Source organism: Cebus imitator, unplaced genomic scaffold (assembly GCF_001604975.1).
Source record: "Cebus imitator isolate Cc_AM_T3 unplaced genomic scaffold, Cebus_imitator-1.0 Scaffold52, whole genome shotgun sequence".
Classification (NCBI taxonomy): domain Eukaryota; kingdom Metazoa; phylum Chordata; class Mammalia; order Primates; family Cebidae; genus Cebus; species Cebus imitator.
Window position 1 is genome coordinate 2,900,043 of NW_016107367.1, and position 27,007 is coordinate 2,927,049.

Here is a 27,007-nt window from a genome sequence, read left to right on the forward strand (position 1 = left end):
AACTAACCAATGAACCCCATTCTTCAGGGTTAGCTGGCAACCCCTTCTGGAAGAAAACAGGCAGGGGTTTCCAGAACCTAACAACCATGCTTACCCTTGGACTCATTCCGCATTTAGGAATTAATGTGCAGAGACATTTGCCTTAGTGTTGTAATAAGGGAGCCACTGGAAATCTTATAAACACCCAACAATAGAGGACTGGTTAAATACATCTTGGAATAATATATTGGGTAATTATTAAAAATTATAGCATCCAAAACCTTTTAACAATGTGGGAAATGCTAATGATATTATATTAAGCTGATGGACAATTATATAAAAATGTAAATATATATGCATAAAACAACTGAATGAAGAATACCAACTGTCCATGGTAGTTATGGCTGGGCTGAAGTTTAATGGGTTATCTTCTTTATATTTTTCCATTTCTCAAGTAGCCAACAAAGAGCATGTATTCCTTTTCTAATCAAAATGAGCATCTAGAGAACAACCGCCTCACCCTCCATTCTGAAGTTGTGGGCAGCACTTGGGTCTCCAGCTCTCCAAGGCCGTTTTTTGCTATCCCTATACCCTGCTTGCACCCAAGTCACAGAGGGACCCCACCACAAGCCCTCTCATCGGCTCACAGCCCCACCCAGACCAAGTAAGAGACAGAAGGTGAGGGACAGGTCTGCCACTGGCCCACATGGCACCTTGGTTCCTATTAGAGAAAGCCCTTCAAGTAGAAACCGCCCCAAATCAAGGGCATGGAATGGAATCCAGACCCCACCTACCCCTCAGCCAGGTGCCTCTCTGTACTGGACAGCCTGCACAACCTCACATGTTGGCCCTGGAAGAGGAGGACACAAGGGATTGGGATAGTGGGGAAGGGAGACCCTAAGCTGCTGCAGAGTTTCCTGGCTGGGCCAGCAACTGGGTGGAGGTGGTGCCAGCAGTAGGGCAAGAGGCATTTCCTGCAGCTTCTCTGAATCCTCTAAATTAGGCAGGTGCTCCACAGTGTTCAATGAGCAAACAAGTGAGGCAAGCCAGAAAATCAGACCTTTTTGAAAAGAAAAAAATTCAAGACAAAGACTGTGATTAAAAACCAAGAAACCTGCTTGGTGGAAAAGGGGAATGCAGAGGGTAAGGAGGGCTATTCACTCCTCGTCTCCCTTCTGAACTGGGCATGACGATGGCCCGCTCATTACGGAATGTGGCCCTCGGTCTCCTTTCGGCACGTGCATCTCCCTCTGCAGCCTCCGCACCAGATTCGTGGAGAAGCGCCAAGCAGTCTTCCTTCGGTGGTGTGAGAAAAGGCTGTGGCTGCCAGGAAGCCTGCCCGCTGACAGGGTACATGGAACATCTGTGTGCTTAAAACCACACAGCCATCAACACCCTCCTGAAACTGGGAATCTATTTGCTGGAGCACACACTGAATTGCATGAACTTTCATAAAGTCATACAATCTTTGCAGAGTTATACTGCAGGTCCATGGACGTGGGTACAATCACTTATTCAAGAAACAGTGACTGAACTGCTGACCATGTGCCAGCAGACACAGGGTCTGCGGATACCAGGTTGGAAGAGGCCATCCTGTCTCCCCGCCCTCACGGGGCTCACATCCCAGTTGGGGACAACCAGGGGCTACAACCCAGGCTGTCAGGCTGTGGAAGCAGAATCACCTGGCAGGGTGGGGAGATACCCAATTCAGTCGGGCTTGGCAAGATTTCCTGGAGAGGAAATCAGTGGAGACTTGGAGGGCAGGTGACGTCTAGCCAAAAAGAAGGGAAATGCAAGGGGAAAAGGAAAATATGTTCAAAATCAACCTAAGGCTAAACTGGAACACACCTCCTACAGCCCACCTCTCCACTGATGACAACTGAAATTCTGGACAAAATGCAAAAAGCAACTCCCTAAGGACTCAAAAAGGAAATGAGCACGTGGCTTGGGAGAGAGAGAGAAAAACTCAGAGAAGTGACTAGGACAGAGGTGGGAACCCAATTTCTTTTTTTTTCTTTCTTTTCTATTTTCTGATTTTCTCTAACAGCTTTGACCTGACAGGAGGACCCCAGTGGAGCTGCTCTGGCAGCTTCAAAGTATACGAAGCAAAAAATCACAGAACTGAAGAGAAAAATACACAAATCCACAATTATACCAGGAGATGTCAACACTCCTCTCTCCGTAACTAAAAGAACTTAAAAAAAAAAAAAAAAAACAAAACAAAACAGCAAGGATATAAAAGAACAGACACCATCTTCAACCAATTGACCAAACTGCCATTTATAGAACACACTGCCCAGCAACAGCAAAATGCACAGAGAAGAGGGAACATTCAACATAGCAGGCTATATTCTGGGCCATAAAGCTAACCTTAGCAAATTCAGAAGAACTGAAATACAAAGTATGTTTTCTGACCAGGATTAAACTGGAAATTAATGATAGAAAGAGATCTTCCAGCCTGATCAACATGGTGAAACCCCGTCTCTACTAAATACAAAAATTAGCTGGGCGTGGTGGCGCACGTCTGTAGTCCCAGTTATTCCGGAGGCTGAGGTATGAGAATTGCTGGAATCTGGGAGGCAGAGTTTGTAGTGAGCCAAAGTCACAACCCTGCACTCCAGCCTAGGGGACAAAGAGAGACTCTGTCAGAAAGAAAAGAGAGAAGAGAGAGAAGAAAAGAAGAGAAGAAGAGAAGGGAGGGGAGAGAAAAGAAAAAGAAAGATAATCTGGCAAATCTCCACATGTTTCCACATGCTTGGAAATTAAACAATACACTTCTAGATAGCCCATATGTCAAAGAGAAAGTCTAAAGAAAATAAGAAAGTATTTGTAATTGGATTAAAATTAAAATTAAAATACAGTCAGCATATTATAATTAAAATTTGTGGGATACAGATGAAGCAGTGCTGAGAGGAAAATGTATAGCATTAAAATGTTTATATTAAAAAAGATCTCAAATCAGTGGCCTAACTTGCCTCCTTAAGAAACTAGAAAAAGAAAAGCAAATTAAATCCAAAGCAAGCAGACAGAAGAAAATAAAAATTAGAGCAGAAATTAAGGAAGTAGAAAAAAGGGGAGAAAGTCAGTGTTTCTTTGAAATGATTAATAAGATTTTCTTAGTCACAATGACTAAGAAAAAAGACACAAATACCATTACTGGTAATGAAAGAGGAGACATCACTACAGGCTCTAAAAATATCAAAAGAAAAAGAAAATATTACAAATCAGTTTATGTACATTAAGTTTCACAACTTAGATGAAACGAACCAATTATTTGAGGCATGCAGCTACCAAGTCTCACTCATAAAGAAATATACAATCTGAAGAGTTCTATATTAAACCTCAAGGAAATCAAACAAGATACTACTTTGTACCCACTAGGATAGGTATAATACAAAAGACAAGTTAGAACAAGTATTGGTGAGGATATGGAAAAATCAGAACCCTCATATATTGGTGATGAGAATATAAAATGGTGCAACCACTTTAGAAAACAGTCTGGCAGTTTCTCAAAAGGCTACACACACAGCTACCAACCATATGACTTTGCAATTCCACTTCTAGGATAAACCTAGAAGAGAATGAAAGAGAGAGAAATGAAAACATATGTCCACATAAAAATTTAAAAACAAATGTCCATAAATGGAAACAATGCAAATGTCCAGCGACTAGAGAATGGAGAAACAAAATATGTATATCCATACAATGGAATATTATTTGGTCATAAAAAGAAGTGGAAGACTTCTTGTTGCTGGTCTGGCATGTAAGGAGCTTATAAATCAAACAAGTTTTGATTTATAAGCTCCTTACAAACTGTAAAACTCTTTTTAGATCCATAAAAGAAGTGAGATCACAAGGCAAACTGCTGGAGACACAGACAGGTGAATAGACTCAAAATTGGAGACACAGACAGGTGAATAGACAATCACATGGTATTGGAGCAGAAATTTCCACAGGAACCAGGGCCAGGAAATGGAATTATAATTGACAAATTGCTAGAGGCTCATTGTGGACAAGTCAGAGAGATTAAAAACTATGGAAGACCTGGTGATCAGTGGCCCTGAAAATTTTGTGCATTTTACCTCCAGGAGCTACCAGGTTCTCACAGAGAAGACTGGAGAAAATCCCCTTATGTTTCCAGCAGAAGGAGAAAAGGAACTACTTTGAAATATAATAGAGCATTCTATTCTTCTTCTTTTTATTTATTTATTTTTGTAGAGTCAGGATCTTGCTATGTTGATTGATTGATTGTTTGTTTTTTTAGAGTCAGGATCTCGCTGTGTTGCCCAGGCTGGTCTCTAACTCCTGGCCTCAAGCAATCCTCCTGCCTCAGCCAGCCTCCCAAAGAGCATTCTGCGGGTCTGTCCTGCAGAGAAATTAGTTAGCCAGAGTCTAACTTGCTGGGTTCATCACAGCCTAGCTGACCTGGGGGAAGGGGAATACCCAACCCCACTGGCTCCAGCCTTCCACATGGGAGAAGGGAAATACCCAATTCCTGCCTCTCTAGCCTTCTGTATGGAGAAAGAAAACACCCAGCTCCAGCCCATTCTAGTTGTCTGTCCTATCTAAAGGGGAGAAGGGACTAAGAAGTACGTGTGAGCTCACAGTCCAGAAGCACAGACTCTAAAAGACTAACCTAGTCGCAAGATGCTTCCCTGCCCCCACTGACACTATACTACATTACTAAAGTCCTTTGCATAGCAGTTCCTTTTACCTAGCTCATCTTGTTTGGCTAGCAAGAAAGAATTATAAGGCATCCTAAAAGGCAAAAGATATAGCTTGAAGAGAAAGCATCAAAACCAGACTCAGATATGGCAGTGATGATGGAATTATCAGATTGAAAATTTAAAACAACTATGACCAACACACCAAGGGCTCTAATGGAAAAAGCAGACAACACGAAAGAACAGAAGGGCACTATAAACAGACAGGTAGAAATTCTAAGAAAAGACCAAAAAGAGCTGCTTGTGATCAAAAACACTGTAACAAAAATAAAGAACACTGCTGGGTGTGGTGGTTCATGCCTATAATCCCAGCATTTGGGAGGCCAAGGTGGGAGGATCCCTTGAGCCCAGGACTTTGAGGCACAGTGAGCTGTGATCACAGCATTGCACTCCAGCCTGGGAGATAGTGTGAGACCCTGTCCCCCAAAATGAGAAATAAATACTTAAGAATGCTTTCTGTGAGTTTAGCAGCATGGATACAGCTTAGGAAAGAATCTTTGAGCTTGAGGACATCTCAACAGAAACAGAGGTGGTGTCTAATGAAGGCACTCTTGCAGGTTTGCAGTCATCCATATTCTCACTGTATCTTCACATGGTGGAGAGAGATTCATCTCTCTAGTGTCTCTTCTTACAGGGACACTATTACCAGTCTTATGCGCTCCGCCTTCATGTCCTAATTACCGCCTAACACTCTGCCTCCTAATATCATCACATTAGGGCCTCAACATAGGAATTTTGGAGAGGACACAAACATCCAGTCTGTTGTACATCTCATTAAACATTTGTCTAAACCCATAGGATGTACAACATCAAAAGTGAACCCTAACGTAAACTATGGACTCTGAGTGACAACCATGTGTCACTGTGGTTCACCATCTGTAACAGATGGACCACTCTAATGCAGAATGATTACGGGAAGGCTGTGCACAAGCACAGGCAGAGGGTAAATGGAAATCTCTATTCCTTCTGCTAATTTTTTTCTGTGAACATAAAAGTCCTCTAAAAAATAAAGCCTAATCAGAAAAACATAAAATACAAGAATGAAGTCCTGATGTAGGCTACAATATGAATGAATCTTGAAAACATTATGTTAAGTGAAAGAAGTCAGTCAGTCACAAAAGGCTATTTATATAAAATGTCCATAACGGACAAATCTATAGAGACAGAGTAGATTTGAGGTTGCCAGGGACTAGGGGACCCGGGGGCTAGAGTGGCTACTAAAAACATGGCTTTTTTGGGGGTGATGAAAATGTTCTCAACTGACTGCTGTGGCTGCAGAACTCTGCAAACATACTACGAACTGAGTTAATGAGTGAACTGTACAATACAGAATAAAGCTGTTACCAAAAAACATTTAATGAGTATTTACTTTAGGCCCAATACAGTGGCTCACACTTGTAATCCCAGCATTTTGGGCTGAGGCAGGAGGATCGCTTGAGGCCAGGAGTTCAAGACCAGCCTGTACAACATACAGAGACCCATTCTCTACAGATAATATAAAAATTAGCCAGGCATGGTGGCAGGCACCTGTAGTCCCAGCTACTAGAGAAGCTGAGGCTAGAGGATACCTTGAGCCCAGGAGTTTGAGGCTGCAGTGAGATATGATCATGCCACTGCATTCCAGCCTGTGTGACAGAACGAGACCATGTCTCTAAAAATCATTTTTAGTTACTTTAAAATATATTAAGACAAAAAAAAAATAACTAGGGCATCAAGCCCATGATTTTTTGGATGCTATTAGTTATGGCAAGGCTAAAATAAGTTTTCAAGTAAAAGAATTATAAATCAATAGAAAAATATGAAAATTTTAAAAACCTTAAGGAGAAGCATGCTCAGTGCAGCAGAGTTTATTTTAGTGGCAACATGTATTATAGAAGATTTGTAAATCAGAATTACAGAAACATCATATTTATAGAACTAGTACAGGTCCAAAGAACCTGCTTTATATCTTCTGAAATTCCCTGCTGCATTTTTAAGGGCAAAAGTTATCAAATGAGGTGGGTGTTAATGAAAGTCTTGAAACATCGCCCTCTTGAGTGCCATGGCTTCCCATTGTTATCCATTGAGCTTGCTGGCAGCTCATGTGTGGGTTTTAAACAGGGGTCTTCTTACCCAGTCCCAATGAAAGTGGTGCAGAGTAAGGCTGAAGAGGAGGACTGGGTTGCAGGGCAGGTCTCTGAGGTTCCAGATTCTGGGGACCAATGGCCCACTTCTGCCTAAGACTTATAGACACCCCAGGAGATGCACAGGGACTCCCCAGCCAGTTGTGAAGGCATCCAGTGAAGCTGATGGATCCACTGAACATTGAAAGAAATAGATGTTCTCAGCAGTTCCTTCTACAGCTTTAAGACATGGACTGTCTAACTGGATTTTGTTGCCTCATGCCCTGGGACAACAATGCTTGGTTTCTGGTGGGGGTTCAGAGAATGTTTGTGACATGGATAAATGAAATGTGTCCTCTTCCTGCAATAAGGAGAAGCAGAAATTAGAGGAAGACCTGGCTTCAGATCCGGTCCCCTCAATGGCTGCCCACCCTGCACCGAGAGCTGAACGTTTCAGAATTAGTTTCCTTGCCAATACTGGGGGGAAGGGAGCAGAAAGCCTGCTCTCACAGATACATTGGGTTCCATTTTCAGGCCTAAGGTTACAGGACTGTGGTCCCTCAGAACAAACCCACCACTGTCCCATCCATGGCCAGGTCCTGACACCAGGCACAGAGAGGCACGTGGCAGTGCTCAGTGAACATGTGAATGCTAGGGCTGTCTATGCAGGCTTCCCCAAGAACAAAACACACAGCCCTCACTGACCAATCTTTAGTCATGTGTTGCTTAACGACAGGAATACAGTCTGGGAATGCGTAATGAGGCAATTTTGTCATTGTGTGAACATCATGCGCTTACACAAACCTCAATGGCATGGCCTACGTACACCTAGGCTAGTGGTGTAGCCTACGGCTCCTAGGCTATACATCTGGGTGGGAGGCAACTGTGTGCTGAACACTGCAGGTGATCACTAGGTTAATTTTCCAGTTTTGTTATAATCTTACAGGACCACTGTCTTATATGTGGTCTGACACTGACTGAAACGTCATTATGTGGTACGTGACTGTATGTTCATTTAAGACTAAAGCTGAATTCACACTGTGAACAAGAGGAACTATAAGGGTTTTGCGTCAAACCACACCAGTTCACGGTCTTACCCGACTACAAACTAGCCGTGTGCTCATGGTGTATAACAGCCCCTCCCAGCCTCAGGGCCCTGAGAGAGGAAGGGGGATGAAGGCAGCACCCAGTCCACCTCCCAGGACAGCCACAAAGAAATGAGCCACTGCGTACACAGCCTGCACGGCATGATGCCCGCAAGAGGCAGACTGTCATCAGCACTGGCTGCTGAAAGGGGCCCTCATCATCAGGCACTCCACCATGCCCCCACTTGACGGATGAGGAAATGGGAGCCAGGAAAGACAAGGAACAGCCTCGGCACCCTGTCTTTGCCTCCATTAGGCTCCTACTCTCATCTGCATACAAAGTTTAGCTTGTGGCAGAGCTTAGTCAGTACTGTGGAAAGTACAAAAAGTCCAAATAAAAAGCCATTTAATATAAAACAGGTGAAAGAGACAAATGGAGAATAATCAAAATCTCATTAGGGCAAATAAGTAACCTGCCTATGATGCCACAAAACTGATGGCACTTTCAACCAAGTAGGCAAAGCTGTTTCTCGGACAGCCACCATCACAGGAGTGCAAATCTCAAAAATGTTCTCACCCACCGGGGCAGAATTTTCACTAGGTACCCACACCATGGCCCCAACTCTGGCTATATATTAGCATCACCTGCAGAGTTTTCAAAAACTTGATGCCTAGGCCACCATGGGCAGGAATACTTTCTAATGCTCCCTTGGTAGCTATGGCCTGTGCTCTAGATCAGTCAGGCCAGGTCAGCCCAGCCACCATCTGCTGCTTTACCAGCTCCCATCACTACCATCCTGCGATTATGGATGCTCACAGGAGGGGAAGCAGAAAAACAAATTTATGACAGTGGCCCAGCCTTCATTCAACTGGCTGGGCTAATCAGTTGTGATTTTAAGAATCTGTCTTGATTAAAGCTATAAGTCAGCCAGGTGTGGTGGCTCATGCCTGTAATCCCAGCACTTTGGGAGGCTGAGGCAGGCGGATCACCTGATGTCGGGAGTTCGAGACCAGCCTGACCAACATGGAGAAACTCTGTCTATAAAAATATAAAAAACTAGCTGGGCGTGGGGGTGCATGCCTGTAATCCTAGCTACTCGGGAGGCTGAGGCAGGAGAATCACTTGAACCCGGGAGGCGGAGGTTGTAGTGAGCCGAGATGGTGCCATTGCACTCAAGCCTGGGCAAACAAGAGCGAAACTTCGTCTCCAAAAAAAACACTGTAAGTCATTCATGTGACAGTTTGTGCCCTTCCTGCCTTCCCTCCCTCCCTACTATGTGCTTGGCACTATGCTGGATGCTGGGAATACCATGGTAAATGAAGCACAACTCTTTCCCTCAGGGAGTCTACACACTACCAGAACGCTATAGCATACTAGTGATGGGCTGGGATTGTAGGAAGCTGAGCTGAGGACCCACACAGGCCCAAGGGTGAGTCACCCACTCCCCTGTCACCTGCATGTTAGAACACGTGGCTATAGCGAGTATGGGACAAAGCTAGAGAAGGAGGTCAAGAAACCAAGTCAATATCTGGAAGCCAAGATGTCCCTTTATAAACTTAAAAATAATAATAAAAGTAGAAAGAAAGATGTGGAACAAGCATGAAATATTGATGATTAGTGTTAACGTGACACCACGGTGTGCTGGAGAAAGTGAGCTAGCCTGTCAGAGCTGGTTTTATCATGAGAGTCCCAGAGCGAGCGGGGAATCGGAGTTTTAGAGGTACAGCGGGGCCCTGGAGGAGCAGAGATGGCAGACCTGAACGCATCTGCAACTCTTTCTCAGGTGCAGAGTAGGAGCTAGACAGCAAAAGAACCACTCTGCCCCCGGCCTGCCCAATGTCACCCTGCACACAGAAAGAGAAGAACTGGGGCAGAGTCCAGGCTCCCAGCTCAGGGAGTCACGCGTCCTACATTTTCCAAGGCTGCTCCAATCATCAGCGTTCAATCTTGCCTTAACTGAGAGGTAATCTGCTGAGTTTGGGGTTCCATAATGTAGTCCTGCAAAAAAGGTGATTGACTAAATTTGCAATGTGAGTTTTAAGCCTCTATATGAGCTTTCTTAACAAATCTCATTCATGTTACAAAAGGAGAAGTTCTTTTTATTACCTACCCTAACTTTTGGTTCAAAATACATAGTCATCTTAAAGTGAACTTGAAGCTGACTCCCTTGGAACATTTCCCACCCTGCTAGAACGCCCAGTATGGCTGAGTCCATGTCTTAGGCTTCTCCTGCAACTCTATAGCTTCCATTCTATGCTGGGCACAGAGCCGCAGCACTGCAAGGCTGGACATGCAGGAGATTCATAACTCTGTTATCCACAGAACACCAGGAAGCAGAGGAGCTCAGTCTTAGCAGAGAACAACAGTGCCTGGATGACCACACTATATCTCATCTGACACAGGGTCTCCCAAGTCCTCCTGCCTCTGTCCACACTTCTGGAATGACTCACTATGGCTGAATTCCAGCTAGCCTTCATATCCCATTTGTTAGAGGGACCACATCCTCTATGTAGATCCCAGGGTGGCCACTGTCGCTGAGGTTGCAGGCAGGCGGGTGCCCCTACAGGCCTCTATCGCAAAGACAGTAGCAGCTGACTCCATCAGCTTACTCCAGGTTACCCTGAACACCTGCTCTGGTCTGGGCCCTGCCAGGAATGCCAGGCACAGAGATGCCAGGCACCCACACCAGGCGGCTGTAAAGGAACACCTGTGGATAAAAGCACTCAAAGGCAAGTAAGAGTCAAGAGTGATCATGTCCCTGAGATAGGTCACAGATGGTGCAGGCTAATTGAGGATAAGGTTCATATGAGAGAAGCAAGGGACTTCTAAGTTCAGAGGCCCTCTGGGACCTGGCTTCTCAAAATGTGGTCCACATACTATCCCCTGCTTCATCCCCTGGGAGCTGGTTAGAAACGCAGGGTCTTATCCCCACCTGGACCTGCTGAAACAGTATCTGCATCCTAACAAGAGTCTAGGTTCTCTCTTACACCTGTGAGTTTGAGGAACCCTACTTTGGAGGTGTGTTTGGACTGCCACTTTAGGATACCAATTCAAAAGTCATGGACCAGAGAGGCTTTTGCTTAAGGAATGTGCCTGAAATCACCCAGCCAAGCGAGTAACAGAGGAAGGACGTGAGCCCAGGTCTCCTGCAGCTCAGGCCAATGGCACTGGAGGCTCAGGGGGCTCCTGGAGAAATTGACCGTCATAATACTGTAAAGGTCAGGCCACAAGCGTCTTGGGTTCCAGACCACACCTATGTTCAAGCAGACTGCTGGGAGGAAGAGGGGTCAGAGGATGCTGCAGCAGCAGCGGGAAGCCAGCTTTGAGTAAGCACACACAGCTGGCTTGTGCAGAACACATCCTGATGACCTCTGGAGATGAAGTCAGACACTATGCAGTGAAGAGATGTGCTACAAACATCAAATCCAAGGTGGACAGATCAGCCAACATCAGCCAAGAAGAAGAGACAGGGAGCCAAACAGCCCATTTGCGGTAATGAATTGGGCTGGACTAGAGAAGTCCGGAATCCTGACACTTGTCATTTGGCTACATTTAAGGAATCATAGAGCCTTATGACTGGAAAGTAACTAAAAAGTTATATGTTCCAACTACTCACCATGCCCTAAGATCCCAGAGAGAGGTTGTCTGGCCTCACTTGCCTCAGTTCTGTCAGCAGAAACCTACTCCTTACCTTCACAATGTAGGCTTGCTTTGACCCAGAAATTTTCATTCTGAGAGCCAGGCTTAAGGAAATAAATCCCAAATGTGGAAAAAGCTATATGCAAAAAGATGTTTCTTACAGTGGAATGTATAATAAAGTAAATAACAAACTTAGTAGTTTGTTTAGAGATGATAACAAGAGAAACAACTTATACACCCCTGACTGAAGGAACAGTTCACACCTGGAAAACACATTCTCTGAGCACCTGTTTTCTGCAACGAACAAGAATGGGGTAAGACACTCACCTTGTCGGCCACACTCACCTGTCAAACCCGACAATCAATAGGGTGACAGATGTCAGAACCACATCTCTCTATACCAAGGTCAGCCAGATCTTAAATATCTTTGATTTTGTGGGCTGTGTGGCCTCTGTTGCAATGGCTCCACTCTGCTACTGTAGTATAAAAGCAGCCAAAGATGATACATAAATGAATGAGCGTGGCTGTGTTCCAATAAACCTTTATTTACAAAAACAGGCAGTTAGCTGGACTAGCCTCGGGCTATAGCTTGCTGAATGCTGATCTCTATCCTCACATCTATTCATTTTAAATGGCAAAAACATTTTTGAACTATCCTACACGTCTAACACGGTTAAAGCATTCATCTGATTCACTTCATCCATAGATACTTACTGAGTGTCTGCCTATGCCAGACACTGCTCTGAGTCCTGGGAAGAAGCAAGGCAGTGAGTGAGGAACACCGCGAGGCAGTGAGTGAGGAACACTGTGAATCAAAGGAATATGCCTGAAACCTTACAAGAGTCTGCACTAATAGAGAATATCCTTCTAATGCTACATGAAAAGCAAAATACAAAATTGTGTATAAAAATAAGACCAAATAGTGTTTTTATATTTTAAAAAAACACACAAGAGGAAAAAACCCAGAAAGAAGACTATCAAATTGTCGCTAATGTTTAACTTTGGCTGTTTGGACTACCCCTCCTCTCTTTACCTGAATTTTCCAATGTCATATGATTACGTATTACTTTTACAACAAAACATTCCCTCCCCACTGTATTTAAAAGGGAAGGTTTGTCTTGGTTTAAGCTAAGGTCTTTGTCCCTCCTACTTCCACCTGCGGTTACCACCGCGGACCCTGAAGGCAGGTGGAAAAAGCCAAGCTGCTCGCTTCTGGATGTTCACACACACACCCAGGCTGAGCCGGAGAGTTCAGCACCCGGGACAGCGCCACCAGCGCCACAGGAGCCCACAGGGATGAGAAGTGAGTAGCAGCAGATGGGAGCCCCTGGAGGGCAGGGGCTGTGCCTCCTCCCTGGTCCTCCTGCCGAGTCCATTTGAGACACATGGGCAACACCTGTCAAAGCCGGAAAGAGTGTTGTCCCCTGAGCCCAACTGATGCAAATGGAACGAGCCCGGTGACCCAGCGGGGGAGGATTGTTGGTAGAAAGGAAGTAAAAACAAATACTGCACAGATCCCTTAGCCACATTACTATCTTGGGAGAGACTCGCAAACATGCCAACACCAGTCACAGCAACATCTGCTTCTAATTGCTTCTCCCCAAGCATTTTCAGAGCTCGTCAGCTGGCATTTGCCCTAGGAAAAAATCCAGTATTTTTAACAAACGCTTAAATCAGATGGCGTCCTTGGTGAGCAATTTCTTACGTGTTTGGTCTTTGAGGCTAAAAACAGTGAGTGCACCCATAAGGGATGTGGTTGTCAGGAGGGGCTGGGTGCTTAGGAGGTCCCACTTCAAATGGTATGACTAAGAGTTTCCAGTTCACAAGGCACGTTCAAATGTTTTCTTTCACTTGTCATGTATTTATAACCTAAATATAAAGTGTTTTGGCAAGTTTTTTTTTTTAATGCCACTGTGTCCACTTCTTTATGGGTAATTTCCTCTCTTTCCCAAATATTTGTATAAGAAAGTTCCTTTGTAAAAGAAAAATGTACGATTTTTTTTTTAAAGACTACATTTATCTATGCTCCCACTTGTGAGTACTTTAAGCAAGATCTCATGTAGGGACAAAACTTCCCATTCTTTGTCAAAAAAAAAAGTCTCTGCATTTAGGCTCAAAAAAACAGCACCCCCTTCTGCCCGTCAGAAAAGGGTCTTCCTGTGCCAGCCAGTCTGAAGCAGGAAGGCAAACCTGGAATCTAGGCCTTGGGGGCTCTGTGTCACCCTCCTCCCTCCAGAAGACATGGACAGCCTCGACTCAGGACAGACCTGCTTGGACGCTGCACCTGTCTAGGGCCAAGGCAGATGTTCACAAACCTCCCATGGCTCCCCACTGTTAAGACCAAGACACACAGCACTGAAAGACTCTCTGCCCAGGTCACCTTGCTGTGTGGGGCCCATGCTCAGCCAAGTCCCCACAGACATCCTGTGTTCCCACTTCCTATATCTATACTCTCTGCATGACTGCCTTCCTCCATCATTCACTCATTCAGTTAATCATGATTCACACAGTGCCTACTATGTGCCAGGCACTGTTCTAGAAGCTCGATGTCAGCAGCAAACAAAAATCCCTGCCCTCAAAGAGCTTACATTCTAGAGGAGGGAAACAGGCAAACAAATGAACACATAAAATCCATAATAAGTCAGATGACAGTAAATGCAATGGAGAAAAATGAGATAGCATAGGGGACTAATGAATGCTAGTGAGTTGCAGTCAGGGGGTACCTCACTGGAGAGGTAACATGTGATCAGAGCCCCGTGACAGGGGGCAGCAAGCCTCTGCGAAGGAAACAGGCAGAAGAGCCTTCCAGGCAGAGGGAGCAGCAATTGCAAAGGCCCTGAGGCAGGAATGTGCTGGTATGTTCAGGGAAGGCAAGGAGCCTAGTGGGACTGGCACTGATGAGAAATGCTGGCCCGCCCCCAGGCCAGAGAGGATCATTTAGGCCTTGTGGACCATCAGAGACGTTGGCTTTCTTTTACTGTAAGATCAGAGCCTGGAGGGTTCCAACAAGAGGAGTGACATGTCTGAGTCACACTGTAACAGACCAATCTAGCTGCTGAGTTGAGAACAGCCTGCAAGGGGCAAGGGGGAAAGTGAGAGATCAGATGGGAAACTCCTGCAACCATCCCAGTGAGAGACAAGAGCAGAGCTACAACAGCCGACGTGGGGAAAAGTGTCCAAGTTTTAGAGAATTTGCTAATGGTTTGGGTATAGGGATATGATGTGAAGAACAGAGACAGGGCTGATTCTGATGTTTTTGGCCTGAACAACTAGGATGGAGCTGCCATGTAGTAAGTGGTGCTGGTAAAAGGCGCAGCAGGTTGCAGTAAAGGATGGGGATGGAAATCACAACCAGCCTTTCAACCCCAGGAACAGTGACTCCTCTGAGAAGCCTTCCCACAGCAAGCTAAAAGCACTCACCCCCTCCCTTCCTCTCTCTCCCAAGCATGTATGCATGTATACAGGTGCATACACACACACCCCGATTCTCTGTACCAGAGTTATTTGTATCCACACATTACTCCCTTGTGTAACCCAGCAGCTGTATCCACACATTATTCCCTTGAGTAGCCCAGCAGATTCATTTTATATCATCTGGAAGCATTTGTGCACAGTAGGTACTCAACAAATATTTTTAGTAATATGCTGCATAAAATTACACCTATGATATTTTAAGCCTGACAGCTCAACAACGTTCTTTCAAAACATCTAAAAATTATGCTTAGCACTGATTAAATATTAAGTGGTAATTATTCCACCTCAAGGGTCCTATATATAGATGCTGACCTGCCCCCAGTTATTCAAATTGTTGAAGCAAGCTCTCCTGTGGAAAGGCCAAGTTAGGAAAATGGCTGTTACCTTGCTAGTCCTTATATCCCAAGCTTTCATTTCAGAGCTGAAGCCTCCACATAAAAAAATGTTGTGGTCTTTCGGATGGAATTTCAAGGTAGTGATTCTAAAGTCACTTCGACCACTAAATAGCTGAGTTCCTACAACACAAAAAGAGAAGAGAGGATTAGAAGGTACTTAGGTCATGAAACAAGTATCTTAAAACTAAGATGCCATCTGGTACGGGGGTCCATAGCAAACACAGCTCCCCTGGGCCCAGTGAGGCCTAATGGAAACTTTCTGGCAATATGACAGTGGTGGCAGCAAGATTTGCCCTTATTCTCTGATTCTCTGGCCAGCCCACCCTTGACTAGCTGAACATCCCCTCCTCCTGGGCTGAGCTTAGACAGGTGGGTCGATGTGTGCCACCTTTCACATGTGCTGTAAGCATGACATGCATTAGCTCATATAAACCACACAACGACCCTATATCCACCTTATAGCCAAACACAAGGCCCAGGGAGGTCATGTAACATTTCCAAGATTGCACAGTTAATACAGTAGATTATTTATGTAAGAGTTTAAAAACCAAAAACAGGATTGCTCCAAGGTGATACCTTTCAGGATCAGCCACCTTATAATAATGGATAAAGGGTTTGCTGTGGAGCATGGCAGGTGGGGTGGCCTGAGACACTGGGCAGTAAATGAGAGTGGCCATCGTGGTGGCCCAAGAACAGATTGGACAGAGTGGTGTGGACCATCAGGGTTCTCACTGGCTCTACAGGACACAAGGCAATCCTTGTCCGTTATAAATACATCATAAACTATTGTCAAGCATTTATGTGCATTATGGTAAGTGTGTGTGTGTGTATGTATACATATATATACACACATACGATGTGAAAAATGTCTTTTTTATCACTATGATCTTATATAAACTTCAAAAACATCAATCATTTGGAGCAACTTAAAGCTAGTCCTCCTTCCACTACCCAGTACAGCTCCCGTGTCCCAGGGCACTGGCTGTCATTCTTGTCTGTCCACACCTCATCCATCTGAAACTGCATCAAGAAGGTGGACCAGCCTTGGGGGATGTTCTCGCCATGGGAGTCTCTGAGTGCTGGCCCTGTGCACGCCCCCCGCAGGCAGGGCTTATACACCAGGCACAGCACCTGCCGCACGCCACCCAGCCAGAAACGTAGAGGAGGCTTCCCTCAGAGGTGCCACAAGGACTCCCACAGTGCAGGAGGAAGAACCTTGACCGGCTTGTACCCACAGAAACTCCCCCATTGGACTGAGCAGTGGGATACTTAGGGACACGGGAAACTGGTGGTGAAGAAAACCATAAAGACACTGAGGTCTCAAGCATCACTTCCACTCGCAGGAACCCAAGGAGCAGCACTTGCTCATTCAATTCAGAAAGCACGAAAGGTTGCCCTGCTTTGTGTTCTACGACCCCACACATTAGTGAAGGGCTCTCTACCAGCTCACCAGGTGTGGAAATGAAAGTAATCAATCAGTATTCACGACAGTCACAGTGGGAGGCTTTCAACAGACCCAATCTGCCTAGATTCATGGTCTCCAAGCTATTATTGTTTGACAGTACACCCCATCCATGAAAAACGTAAGGCACATATCACCAGTACATAGACATTTAAGTTGTATCACGTGCTTCTGCACCAACATATTATGAACATTTAAAAATGCCAAAAATAGAACACTTTAAAGGATGATACAAGGATAAGTCAATATTTTAAAATATATTTTAATATACTCTTATTAAGAGGATCAACGAACCTCTCTGAAATCATGAGTTATGTAATACTCTTTCTAGTGAGAGCAACAGAATTGAATATGCTTCCATTTTTCTTAATGTAGGGAACTGTTTATAATTCAGTTATTTGAATGTAGTCTGGTTGCAGGTAGGTTGGTTGATCCACTGAACTCTATCAAAGCCGACAAAGTTTCTTTCACACACAGATGCATGGATCTTGATGGGAGAGGTTCACCATTGGCCACATGGAGGACATTTTCCACTTCTTTTTTTTTTTTCTTTCATAATTGAGATTTTGTTGGTTGAGGATCAGTGCAGACATTTCAATTTGTACACAATTCTTAACATATGTAACGAAAATCTAAAATGCCATGTATTGTAATTCTTTTTTAAAGTTATTCCAGTGACTTTCTCACTTAAAATTTGGAAGGAAATTTTCATTAAGAGGCCATCAAGTACCTGTATCTTCACATGTTGATAAGCTGTAACACACGCCTCACAATTCCCAACTGAACAGCAGGTACACTACATATTCAAACATTTAATCTTTCATAGCACGGTAACAAAGTGTTTTGGAAAACAGGACAACCACATCCAAAGATGTTCCAGAGTGCACACAACTCTGACAGGGAGAGCCACGATCAAGGCATGGCTTTCCTTAGGGAACAATTCTACAAAAAACAACATGAGAATAGAAGTAATTTTAAAATGTCGAAGACATTAAATGCAGGACTGATTCCATATCGTCATTTCATATGCTTTGTATCATAGGATATAAAAACTAACCCCCCATCTATGGAATGTTAAGCTGACACCCGAGACAATCAAAGCCTCCCATAATTCAATATCCCACACTATTTTCTGGTTGTACCAAAAAATAACCAGAAAATGATTTCACCTCTTAAAAAAAAAAAAAAAGCCTTTACACTTAAAAAATGGGATGAGGTGGGATTCCCTCCTTCTTAAAAATATTTCCAGAGGTACTAAAAAACTTGCATTTACAAAATAGTTGATAAAATATTCCTCTGGATTGTATAAGAAAGGAGACCGGGACCACTGCTAAGACATGGTATATGGGGTTCATCAGACTTGGTTTCTTTCTCTCCTGCTGCATCAGAGGCTGGACTTTCCTCAGTTTTCATTTCCCCGTTTTCTGCAGGTAACTGTTCTTTAGTTTCTGGGTTAGCCACTTCGGCCTGTTTTCCCTTTGCTCCCCTCTTCCCTTTTGTTTGCATGTTTTAGTCTGAAGATGTATCCTTTGCTGCTGCCATTTTCCGGCTGCACTTCCACTTTTGCAGGAGCAGGTTTAGCTGACAACCACACCAATCTCCTCTTGGGCATCCTGGCGGCGGGGAAAGGTGCATGCCAGGTGCCTGCGGCACCAAGAGACTTCATGAGGCTGGGCTGCCTGGACATTTTCCACTTCTATCCACCACTGATGCAAAAGACTTTGTGAACATTTTGCTAGTAAAGCTCCATTACCCCTAATATCAAATAATAGCTCCTGCAACTAATCAGAAGGTTAATTATTGCATTATCATATTTTTAACAACCCCGCTCAAAATCCACTGAAATTTTCATTTAAAGGATTTTAAAACAGATTAGAAAAGCACTATTCCCAGGTTAAGGGTGAAGATATTTGAGATTTTAATAGGTGACACATCATTTTTGGCAACAAAAATCACGTAACAATGGAAACAATTAAAAACTTCTGTTTTCAAAATGTTCTCTCCATAGTACAACTTTTTTAGAAAGCAGTTACTCTTTCATCCTTTGTTCAAGCATTACTTTTGCCATGATGGATAATAAAGTGTGTTGATTTTTTTTTTCTAATATCTTCTAGGGGCCTATAACTGGCAGTTACTTATCAGCAGAGAACATTTTGGAAATACTTGACTTTTTGTAAATAAAGAATCTATACCTCTTTGAGCTCCATAAGCCACTTAACTAGTTTGCTACAAGATGCAGTGCAGATGGCACAAAAGATTTTCATGGTCACCCTGTGTCATCACAATGTTGCCAAGAGCTGGCTGCTTCAGGCCACATAACCTGGATGGAGAAGGGACTATAAAGAACACCCTAACTGTCCAGCCTGAGGAGAATAGTGAAAACGTGGTTTTCTGCCTGATGGGATGCTGAAAAGCCACTGAACACTGGAATCACAAACAGCGGTCTGCAGCAAGATGGACAATGCTTGATTCCTGTTCTTTAATTACAAGAGTATTAAATGGGAATTGATACACAGCAGTCCCCAACCTTTTTGGCACCAAGGATGGGTTTTGTAGAAGACAATTTTTCCATGAACCAGCGGTTAGGATGGGGGTGCTTTTGGGATGAAACTGTTCCACCTCAGATCAGCAGGGGTTAATTAGATTCTCATAAGAAGAGCACAACTTAGATCCCTCGCAAGCACAGTTCACAATAGGGTTCCATTCCTAAGAGGACCTGCCGCTGCCGCTGATCTGACAGGAGACAGAGCTCAGATGGTAATGTTCACTCTCCCACCGTTCACTTCCTGCTGTGCGGCCCGGTTCCTAATAGGCTACAGACAGGTACCAGTCTGTGGTTCACGGGTTGGGGACCCCTATTGATATGGACAAAGACTGGGAAGAGATTCACTGAAATGAAATGAGTTGTTCTAGAGGTAGTAAGATAACTTTTTAAATTATACTAATATATTTGCTGTAATACTGTTTTTCTAATAAATAAAGATTTTTTTTAAGTCATGAAGGAAATGAGCAGACTTGTAAGATGATGGTCTTTGTGTTATGTCCTTCTCATTAGATCAACAGACAACACTCTCAAGTAAACCAAAAAACTGCTTCTTGGTGAATTGATCTAATTGGAAATCTGGTACTCCTCCTCCCCCCAAAAAATGTACTCTTCTTTTCCTTTCCTGAAACGCACCTGCAACTCAAGGTGTTACATAAAGCCTTCTACAGAGCGTGGCAAACCGTACCTTTTAAGCTACAGTTGGTGATCAGAAGCCAACCATGACATGCACAGTTAGCAAGTGCCCCTGCTCAGGGAGCACAGGCAGAGGGCTGCCACCTCGGTCCCCATGTGCCTATGCCAGAGACTCAGAGCAGCATTGCGGCAGCACAGAGACCTCAGGACACTGGCTTCAGCGAAGTGGCTGGGGATCATCTGGAGACTGAGGGCAGGGACCACCATCACATCCCCTAGACAGAAAAGGCAGGCATGGATGCCACTGGAGCCCCCACACCACTGAGAAGCCCCAGGACTGCCAGGGTCTTTCTCCCCACAGGGACAACTATGCTTATTGCTGAGAACATTCAGTGACCGGCTTCTTGCTCACTTGGAATTCATTGCCAATCCTTAAATCCAAAAAGAACACAAAGTCTATCTGCCTGGAGAAGAGTTTCCCTTGTTTTTTGGACCATAGCATATAACCATATGCTTAATTTCAGAAATGACAGTGAATTATCCATATGTTTTTTCAAAAGTGCAGTGATACAGTCTTGCCAACAATGGGAAAGACAGATGAGAGAAAACATGAAAGCTGAATTGCTAAAAGATGATAACTGAACTTTTTCTGCTAAAAAAAAAATCTGAATGTTATTTTTCCTCAACCCCCTAAAGAAACTGAAAATCTGTCTTTTAAGTATTTCCATTTAGAAGATAAGCTGTAGTTTATACATTTTTCCTATTTGTACTTATACTAACTAGGTCTTTACTGCTTTTCTTCATTAAAAGCGTTCAAAACTACAAGATTTAAAAATTTGTAAATATGTTTCTGGATACCTAGTGAAAAACATTAAGTTAAAAATCCTGCTAAGCAAGAAGTTCTCAAATAAGACTTTGTTTCAGAAATCAGAACCATAGCCATCGTTATCTGGCACAATGTTGGAAGCAGAAGATGGTACAGCTGAGGATTTCCAAGCTACGCAGACCCAGATCCCACCCCAGCTCTGTCACTTCCAGTGGAGAGGCCCTGGGCAGGACCCTGCACTGCTGTGTCTCACACTCTTACAAATGTAAGGTTGTCACGACAGCTAAATGTAATGAGGTACATGAAGCCTTCCACAGATCATGGCAAACAGCAATCAACAAAAGGGAGCTACTATAGTTTGCAAAATTAAATGGCAAATTATTGAATTCATCCTCAGTTAAATCACAAACTAAAACCCAGGGATACAGGTTTGTAAATAGCAAGAACCTCCAGAGATCAATGTTTTTTGAGCTTTTGTCATGAGGCTTTGAGAGTACAACGCCCTGGGCTGCCCTTTACATTTGTTAAAGAGATGTGGGTAAAGTCTAGAAAATATTCATCAGTGAAATATATTGAACATGAACACCAGCCATGCCGGAGGTGAAGGTCTTAACTTGTCAGATGGGCTCTTCCTCTCTACCTTTTCATAAATCAAGGAGCTTGTTTGTCATATCTTCTCCTGGGCAATGCTACTTTCAGCATAATGGTTAGCTGTTATATAACATTTAACCTTGAGACCATCTTGCTTGTTTACCTGTTTGATATAGAAAATTCTGTTTATTCACTGTATGCTTATTATAGAAAACTGAGTTTTAAAATACTTAATCCACTGGCACTGACTTTATTGATCTCATTATAACAAGCTCAACCAGTATGAAAACTTTTTGGATCTTCTTGGAGCTAGGAAAAATCACTTCTTTTCTCCTTGAATCAATAATAATACAAATAAAAAAATCATTAAAGCAAAAACATGTTTAAAACACAATGCAGAAATTCCATTTGTTCTACTGACTCTATGACCAGTGCTTCCACCTCCATTTGACAGTGATAAGGCACCTGGGAACTCTGGAACGGTGGCTCCTCCAAGCTGCCCCTCTTCCTTTCTCAGGTGGAGACATTGAGCTCCCCAAGGTGACCACACATGTAGCCAGGGCAGCACCACCTGTCCACTGTAACATCTACGCTTGGGACCCTATTATCGTGCAGGCCTCCAGATCGTGAGGGCCCTGCTCCTCCATTCAACATGTCTGGCTCCCAGCCTAGTTCCTGTCACATAATAGGTATTTGATCCAGGTCACATGAAACCCAGGTCTCCAGGAAAGAAAAGATAAGCTCCTGCACCCCTCTCCAGGGAGCTCAGAGGCAGCCCTGGCAAAGCAGTTCACAGTCAAGGAGAGGGGACGACATTTATCAGGAGCCTATTACCTCCAGGCCTGTCTGGAGCTTGCACACATCACACCGCACCCTGGGTGGTAGGTGTAATTAACTCATCTCTCACAGCCGGGAAAATGGAAGCTCAGTGAGGTGAGAGACACCCAGAGCCACATGAGTCAGCCACGCTGAGATGGAGACTGGCCCCGTCTCATCTCGGCCAGCTCTCTGTACCCCACACCTTGCATCCCCGCCAGCTATTCGTGACCTTTCCTTCTCCTTGGTGCTTTGTTCACATCCACAGACTGACGAACATGTAGGAAAAATGTTGACAAGGGAAAGCTTATGCTGTTGGCTTGTGGTAATTGAGCTTGTGTTCCCAGGCAGTAGGTATATGACTCATTTCGCCAAAATCAATATCGTTACACTCATCCTCTGGGAAGTATTCAGCTAGCTGTAAATTTAACCAACCTGACTCAAAGTTAACAAGAAAAGAAGCTTACTAACTTTCAAATCAAACTCTATGCCTCAGAAACAGGGGCCATCTTGGCAATCCGGGCAAAGGCCTGGGAAGGGTCTGGCCTGAGAGCCAGCTGAGGCTGCATCTGAACATTCCCCATCAGCTGTGGCCCTGCATCAGCCAGCAATCCCCTCCAGCCCTGGTATCCTCATCTGTAGACCCAGGACCAAAAAAGGTGGTTGTGAGAGTTAGAAATAATGTATGTAGGAGAGCTAAGTCCCACACAAATGATAGGTCCCAGTAAACGGTAGCTGCAATATTGCAATAATAGTAGTAACAGAAGAAACAGTAGTAGTTGCCATTTTTAAAAATGTGTCTTTTAATAACATACTTAGATCTGCTCTTTCCTTCCCATTCTTTTTTGTTTCATTTTTTAATTAATTTTTAATTGATAAATAATAATTATATATATATATATATTCTGGGGATACAATGTGATGTTTTGATCTGTATATACATTGTAGAATAATCAAGCTAATTAACATATCTACAACCTCACTAATTTTTTTTTTTTTGGAGAGGATGTTAAAAGTCTATTCTTTTAGCAGTTATGAAATACACATTATTAACTGTGGTGACCGTGCAGTACAATAGATCACTAAAACTTATTCCTTCAGTCTAACTGAAACTTTACACCCTTTCATCAACATCTCCACTTTCCTTAACCACCCCTACCCCCAAGTCCCTGGTAACAAACTTGTCTACTCAATGCTTCTACAAGATCAACTTTTTTAGATTCCACATATAAGTGAGATCAGGCAGCATCTGTCTTTCTGTGCCTTCGTTTATCCCACTTAGTGTGATGTCCTCCAGGTTCACCTATGTTGTCAAAAATAACAGATTATTCTTTTTTAAGACTGAAGAGTATTCCATTGTGAATATTCACCACATTTTCTTTATCCACTCATCCGCTGATGGACACTGAGGTGGTTTCCGTATCTTGGCTACTGTGAACAGTGCTGCAATGAACATGGGGTGCAGAGATCCCTTCCACATACCCATTTCAATTCCTTTGGTGGGACTGCAGGATCATATGGTAACTCTATTTTTAGTTTTTTGAAGAACCTCCATACTATTTTCCAAAACAGCTGTACTCATTCACAATGTACAAGGATTCCCTTTTCTCCACATCCTCACCAACACTTGCTAACATTTGTCTTTTTGAAAATAGCCACTCCAACAGGTTTGAGGTGATATTGTGGTTTTAATTTGCATTTCCCCAATGAATACAGATGTCAAGCATTTTTGCAAATATCTGTTGGCCATTCACAGCTCTTCTTTTGAGAAAAGTCTCTTCAGATCTTTTGCCCATTTAAAAAATCAGGTTATTTGGCTTCTTGCTGTTGAGTTGTTTAAGTTCCTCGTGTATTTTCAATATTAGCCCCTTATCAGATGTATGATTTGGAAATTTTCTCTCCCAATCCACGGGCTGCCTCTTTGCCCTGTTAACTGTTTCCTCTGCTGTGCAGAAGCTTTTTAGTTTGATGCAATTCTGTTTGCCTATATTTGCTTTTGTTGCCTGTGCTTTAAGTCTTATCCAAAAAATCATTGCCCAGACCAATGTCAGCCACTGCTTTTAATTCTCTGGACAAGACTGAATGTTCCACAATTTAAAAAATAATAATAAGAGTTCTCAACTTGCAAACAAGGTATGTCCCAGTGGTTTACTAGTAAGTTGGTTTTCTGAAACTCAGAACTCACCATCCCAACAGCAAACATGACATAACCATATTTACGGTTATTGACTAACTCGAGTCAGTCAATAACGGCAGCCTTACCTAAAAAGGGCACCAAACTGTGATGCAGCTGCAACCAAACACACACACATCAAACATCACCACTGTGCAGTCATGGTCATGAACAGAAAACAATAATTTGGATTAGAAGCCATCTTTTCTTTGTCTAGAGGGCTGGCATGAGCTTAATCAGATGAGGACACTGAGCTGTGTTTGCAGAGATGTGAGGGATCTCCAGGCACTTCCCCAAGTGGCAGTTAAGGGCTGGCATGGTGATGTGATGAAGTTTAATAACATTTGATTTAATATCCATAACTAGGGTCAGCTTCTCACTCGAAAGATGTAAGGAAAGTGGAAGAGAAAACAAGATCCAGAGAGAGGAGAAGCACTTTCAGAGTTAGAGAGGAAGGATATTTGTGGGAACAGAGGCTGGTCTTGGAAAACAGACCCACTCATAAGTGGGTGAGAAAGCGGAGCCAGCAACAGAATGTTCAGAAAGGTTAGGGGTAAGTAGGGTCATAGACAACGAGAGAAACAGAGTTCAGAAGGAGGAGAAGGCTGCAGGCTCCGCCTGTGTGGTGGGAGAAAGAAAGGCAGGTGGCTGCTCACTGGACAAGGAAGCACTTGAATGGCGGCCGCGGGGGAACCCTCATCAGCTCAGACCTCACTAGGCTATGGAGACCCTCTGAGCCTTCACTTCTGGATCAGTGGCAACAACCCCTAGGACTCAAGGAGCATGTACATATAAGTATCAGATGCTTTGTAAATGTGCCCAGCAGCTTCCTTCTACTTCCTTCAGGTCTGTGGGCACCTGAGGGATACCTAATCAAGTCTTCCTGAGCTATGCTAGGGAAACTCCAGCCACAGTGCCAGAAAGCTGAAGACAGGAAAAGCCCAGGCTCCTCTGCAGCACATCTTCCAAGGACCAGCAGGACCCAGTATCACCTCAAAGGCTTAATACAACAAGAATCTCCTTCTGTGGCCCCTTCTTCAAAACCCAGGAACTCCTGGGACTCTTTGCCATGGTTTTCATTTGGATACTTCTCACCCTTCCCATGCCAAGTGGTCTGAAGTCAGCAGGGCTAGCATTTCTCCCGCTGGAGTGTGGCTGTCCATCACTGGAGAGGCCTCTTTCCCTCAGTGGGCCACTTAATTGGAGGGATCAGTTACCATCAGTCTGGGGCACTCCTTCTTCCCAGAGGCCCAATGTTATCCTCTGCAGGTGGTGAGCTGCTGCCCAGCAGGCTCCCCAGGTGTCAGGTTGAGCAAACTGTTCACAGCAGGGAAACAGACGTGGGAAGGGCATGCCACGCCATACCTCAACAGCAGAAGCTCTACTAGTCACAGGCCAGCACTGGACCCCAGCTCTGTCACCTCTGGCTGGACAGCCTCAAGAAAGTCACTGACCACTCTAAGCCTCAGTTTCTGGGTGCATGAAATAGGGACAAAAACACTCCTCTCACAGGCTTGTGGGGAGACTTAACACGTCACATAAGCAAAGAGTCTACCATCTACTCACTCATTTCAGCTCCACGCAGGCCAGGCAGTGTGCTGCAAACCAGGGCCACATACCCCAAGGCCTGGCCCTCAGTAAGGGCTCAGATAACCTGTCATTCTGTTTCTCCTTGTAGCATTTCTCTGATGGAAGCCCAGTCATAGTTGGAAAACAAGGGAGGGACCAGAAGACACCTCTTGGAAAGCAAGGAGAAATGGTCACTTATGAGCCCAGTCCCAGAGGGTTGCTTACTTTCACACACCATGACTCCCACCAAAAGACACTGGGACACCCAGGGCAGGAGGAGCCAGCCAGGGGCTGGGGAAGCAGAGCTGCAGGCAGTGGGCATCTGAAGGAAGAGGGCCATAGGCCTCCCACAGCCATGAGTACCTGGGGCTCTGGAGAGGGTCAGGCCAGGCAGGCTAGGGGTCTCCACACCCACTTGAGAGCCCTAATAAAGGCTATTAGGTGTTGTCCCATCACCAAGAGGAAGGGAAATGTGGAGGAGACACTGGGAGAACCCATGATGGCCCAAGGCTCCTTCCAGTCTGCCCTCAAGACCCACACACGGGACCAAGAGCACAACTTTAAGCCCAAAGAGGGGACCAGCAGGGGCTTCTGGATGATGATCAAAAAGTGGCCCCATGTGGGGAAATGGCCCAGCAACAAGGGCCATCTGGACAACTCAGCAGGAACAAGGGCCTCATGGCCATGGTGGAAGAGGAAAAGAGGAGCTCTTTGCTGAGGGCCTACCACGTGCCAGGCATTCTGCAAAGCACCCGGAATGCGTTATCACAGCTACTCCCTTCCACAGCCCCAGCACCAGGCGGTGTGGTAGAAGCAGGTGAAGAGGCCTGGCTCGGGGAGGCGGAAAAGCCAATATGTGCAGCTTGTCCATGTGCCCTCTCACGCATTCTGCCTCCAGGAGCTAGGAGGTAGGCTCAGGTGGCATGGCACAGATGGCTCAGATGAGCCGCCACACATCAGGAGGGCTGGCCCATGCCAGGAAGGAGGACAGGG

General features: G+C 44.5%; 1 protein-coding gene across 3 annotated transcripts in view; it reads right to left on the reverse strand.

Annotated features, from left to right (window-relative positions):
* Nucleotides 1-27,007, reverse strand: part of WDR25 (WD repeat domain 25) — a 152,360-nt gene that overhangs the window by 29,694 nt on the left and 95,659 nt on the right. For all 3 annotated transcript variants that reach the window (XM_017528119.2, XM_017528118.2, XM_017528120.2), the window contains exon 4: nt 15,389-15,519. In XM_017528119.2, coding sequence (XP_017383608.1) covers nt 15,389-15,519 — 131 coding nt within the window. The remainder of the gene's footprint in view (nt 1-15,388; nt 15,520-27,007) is intronic.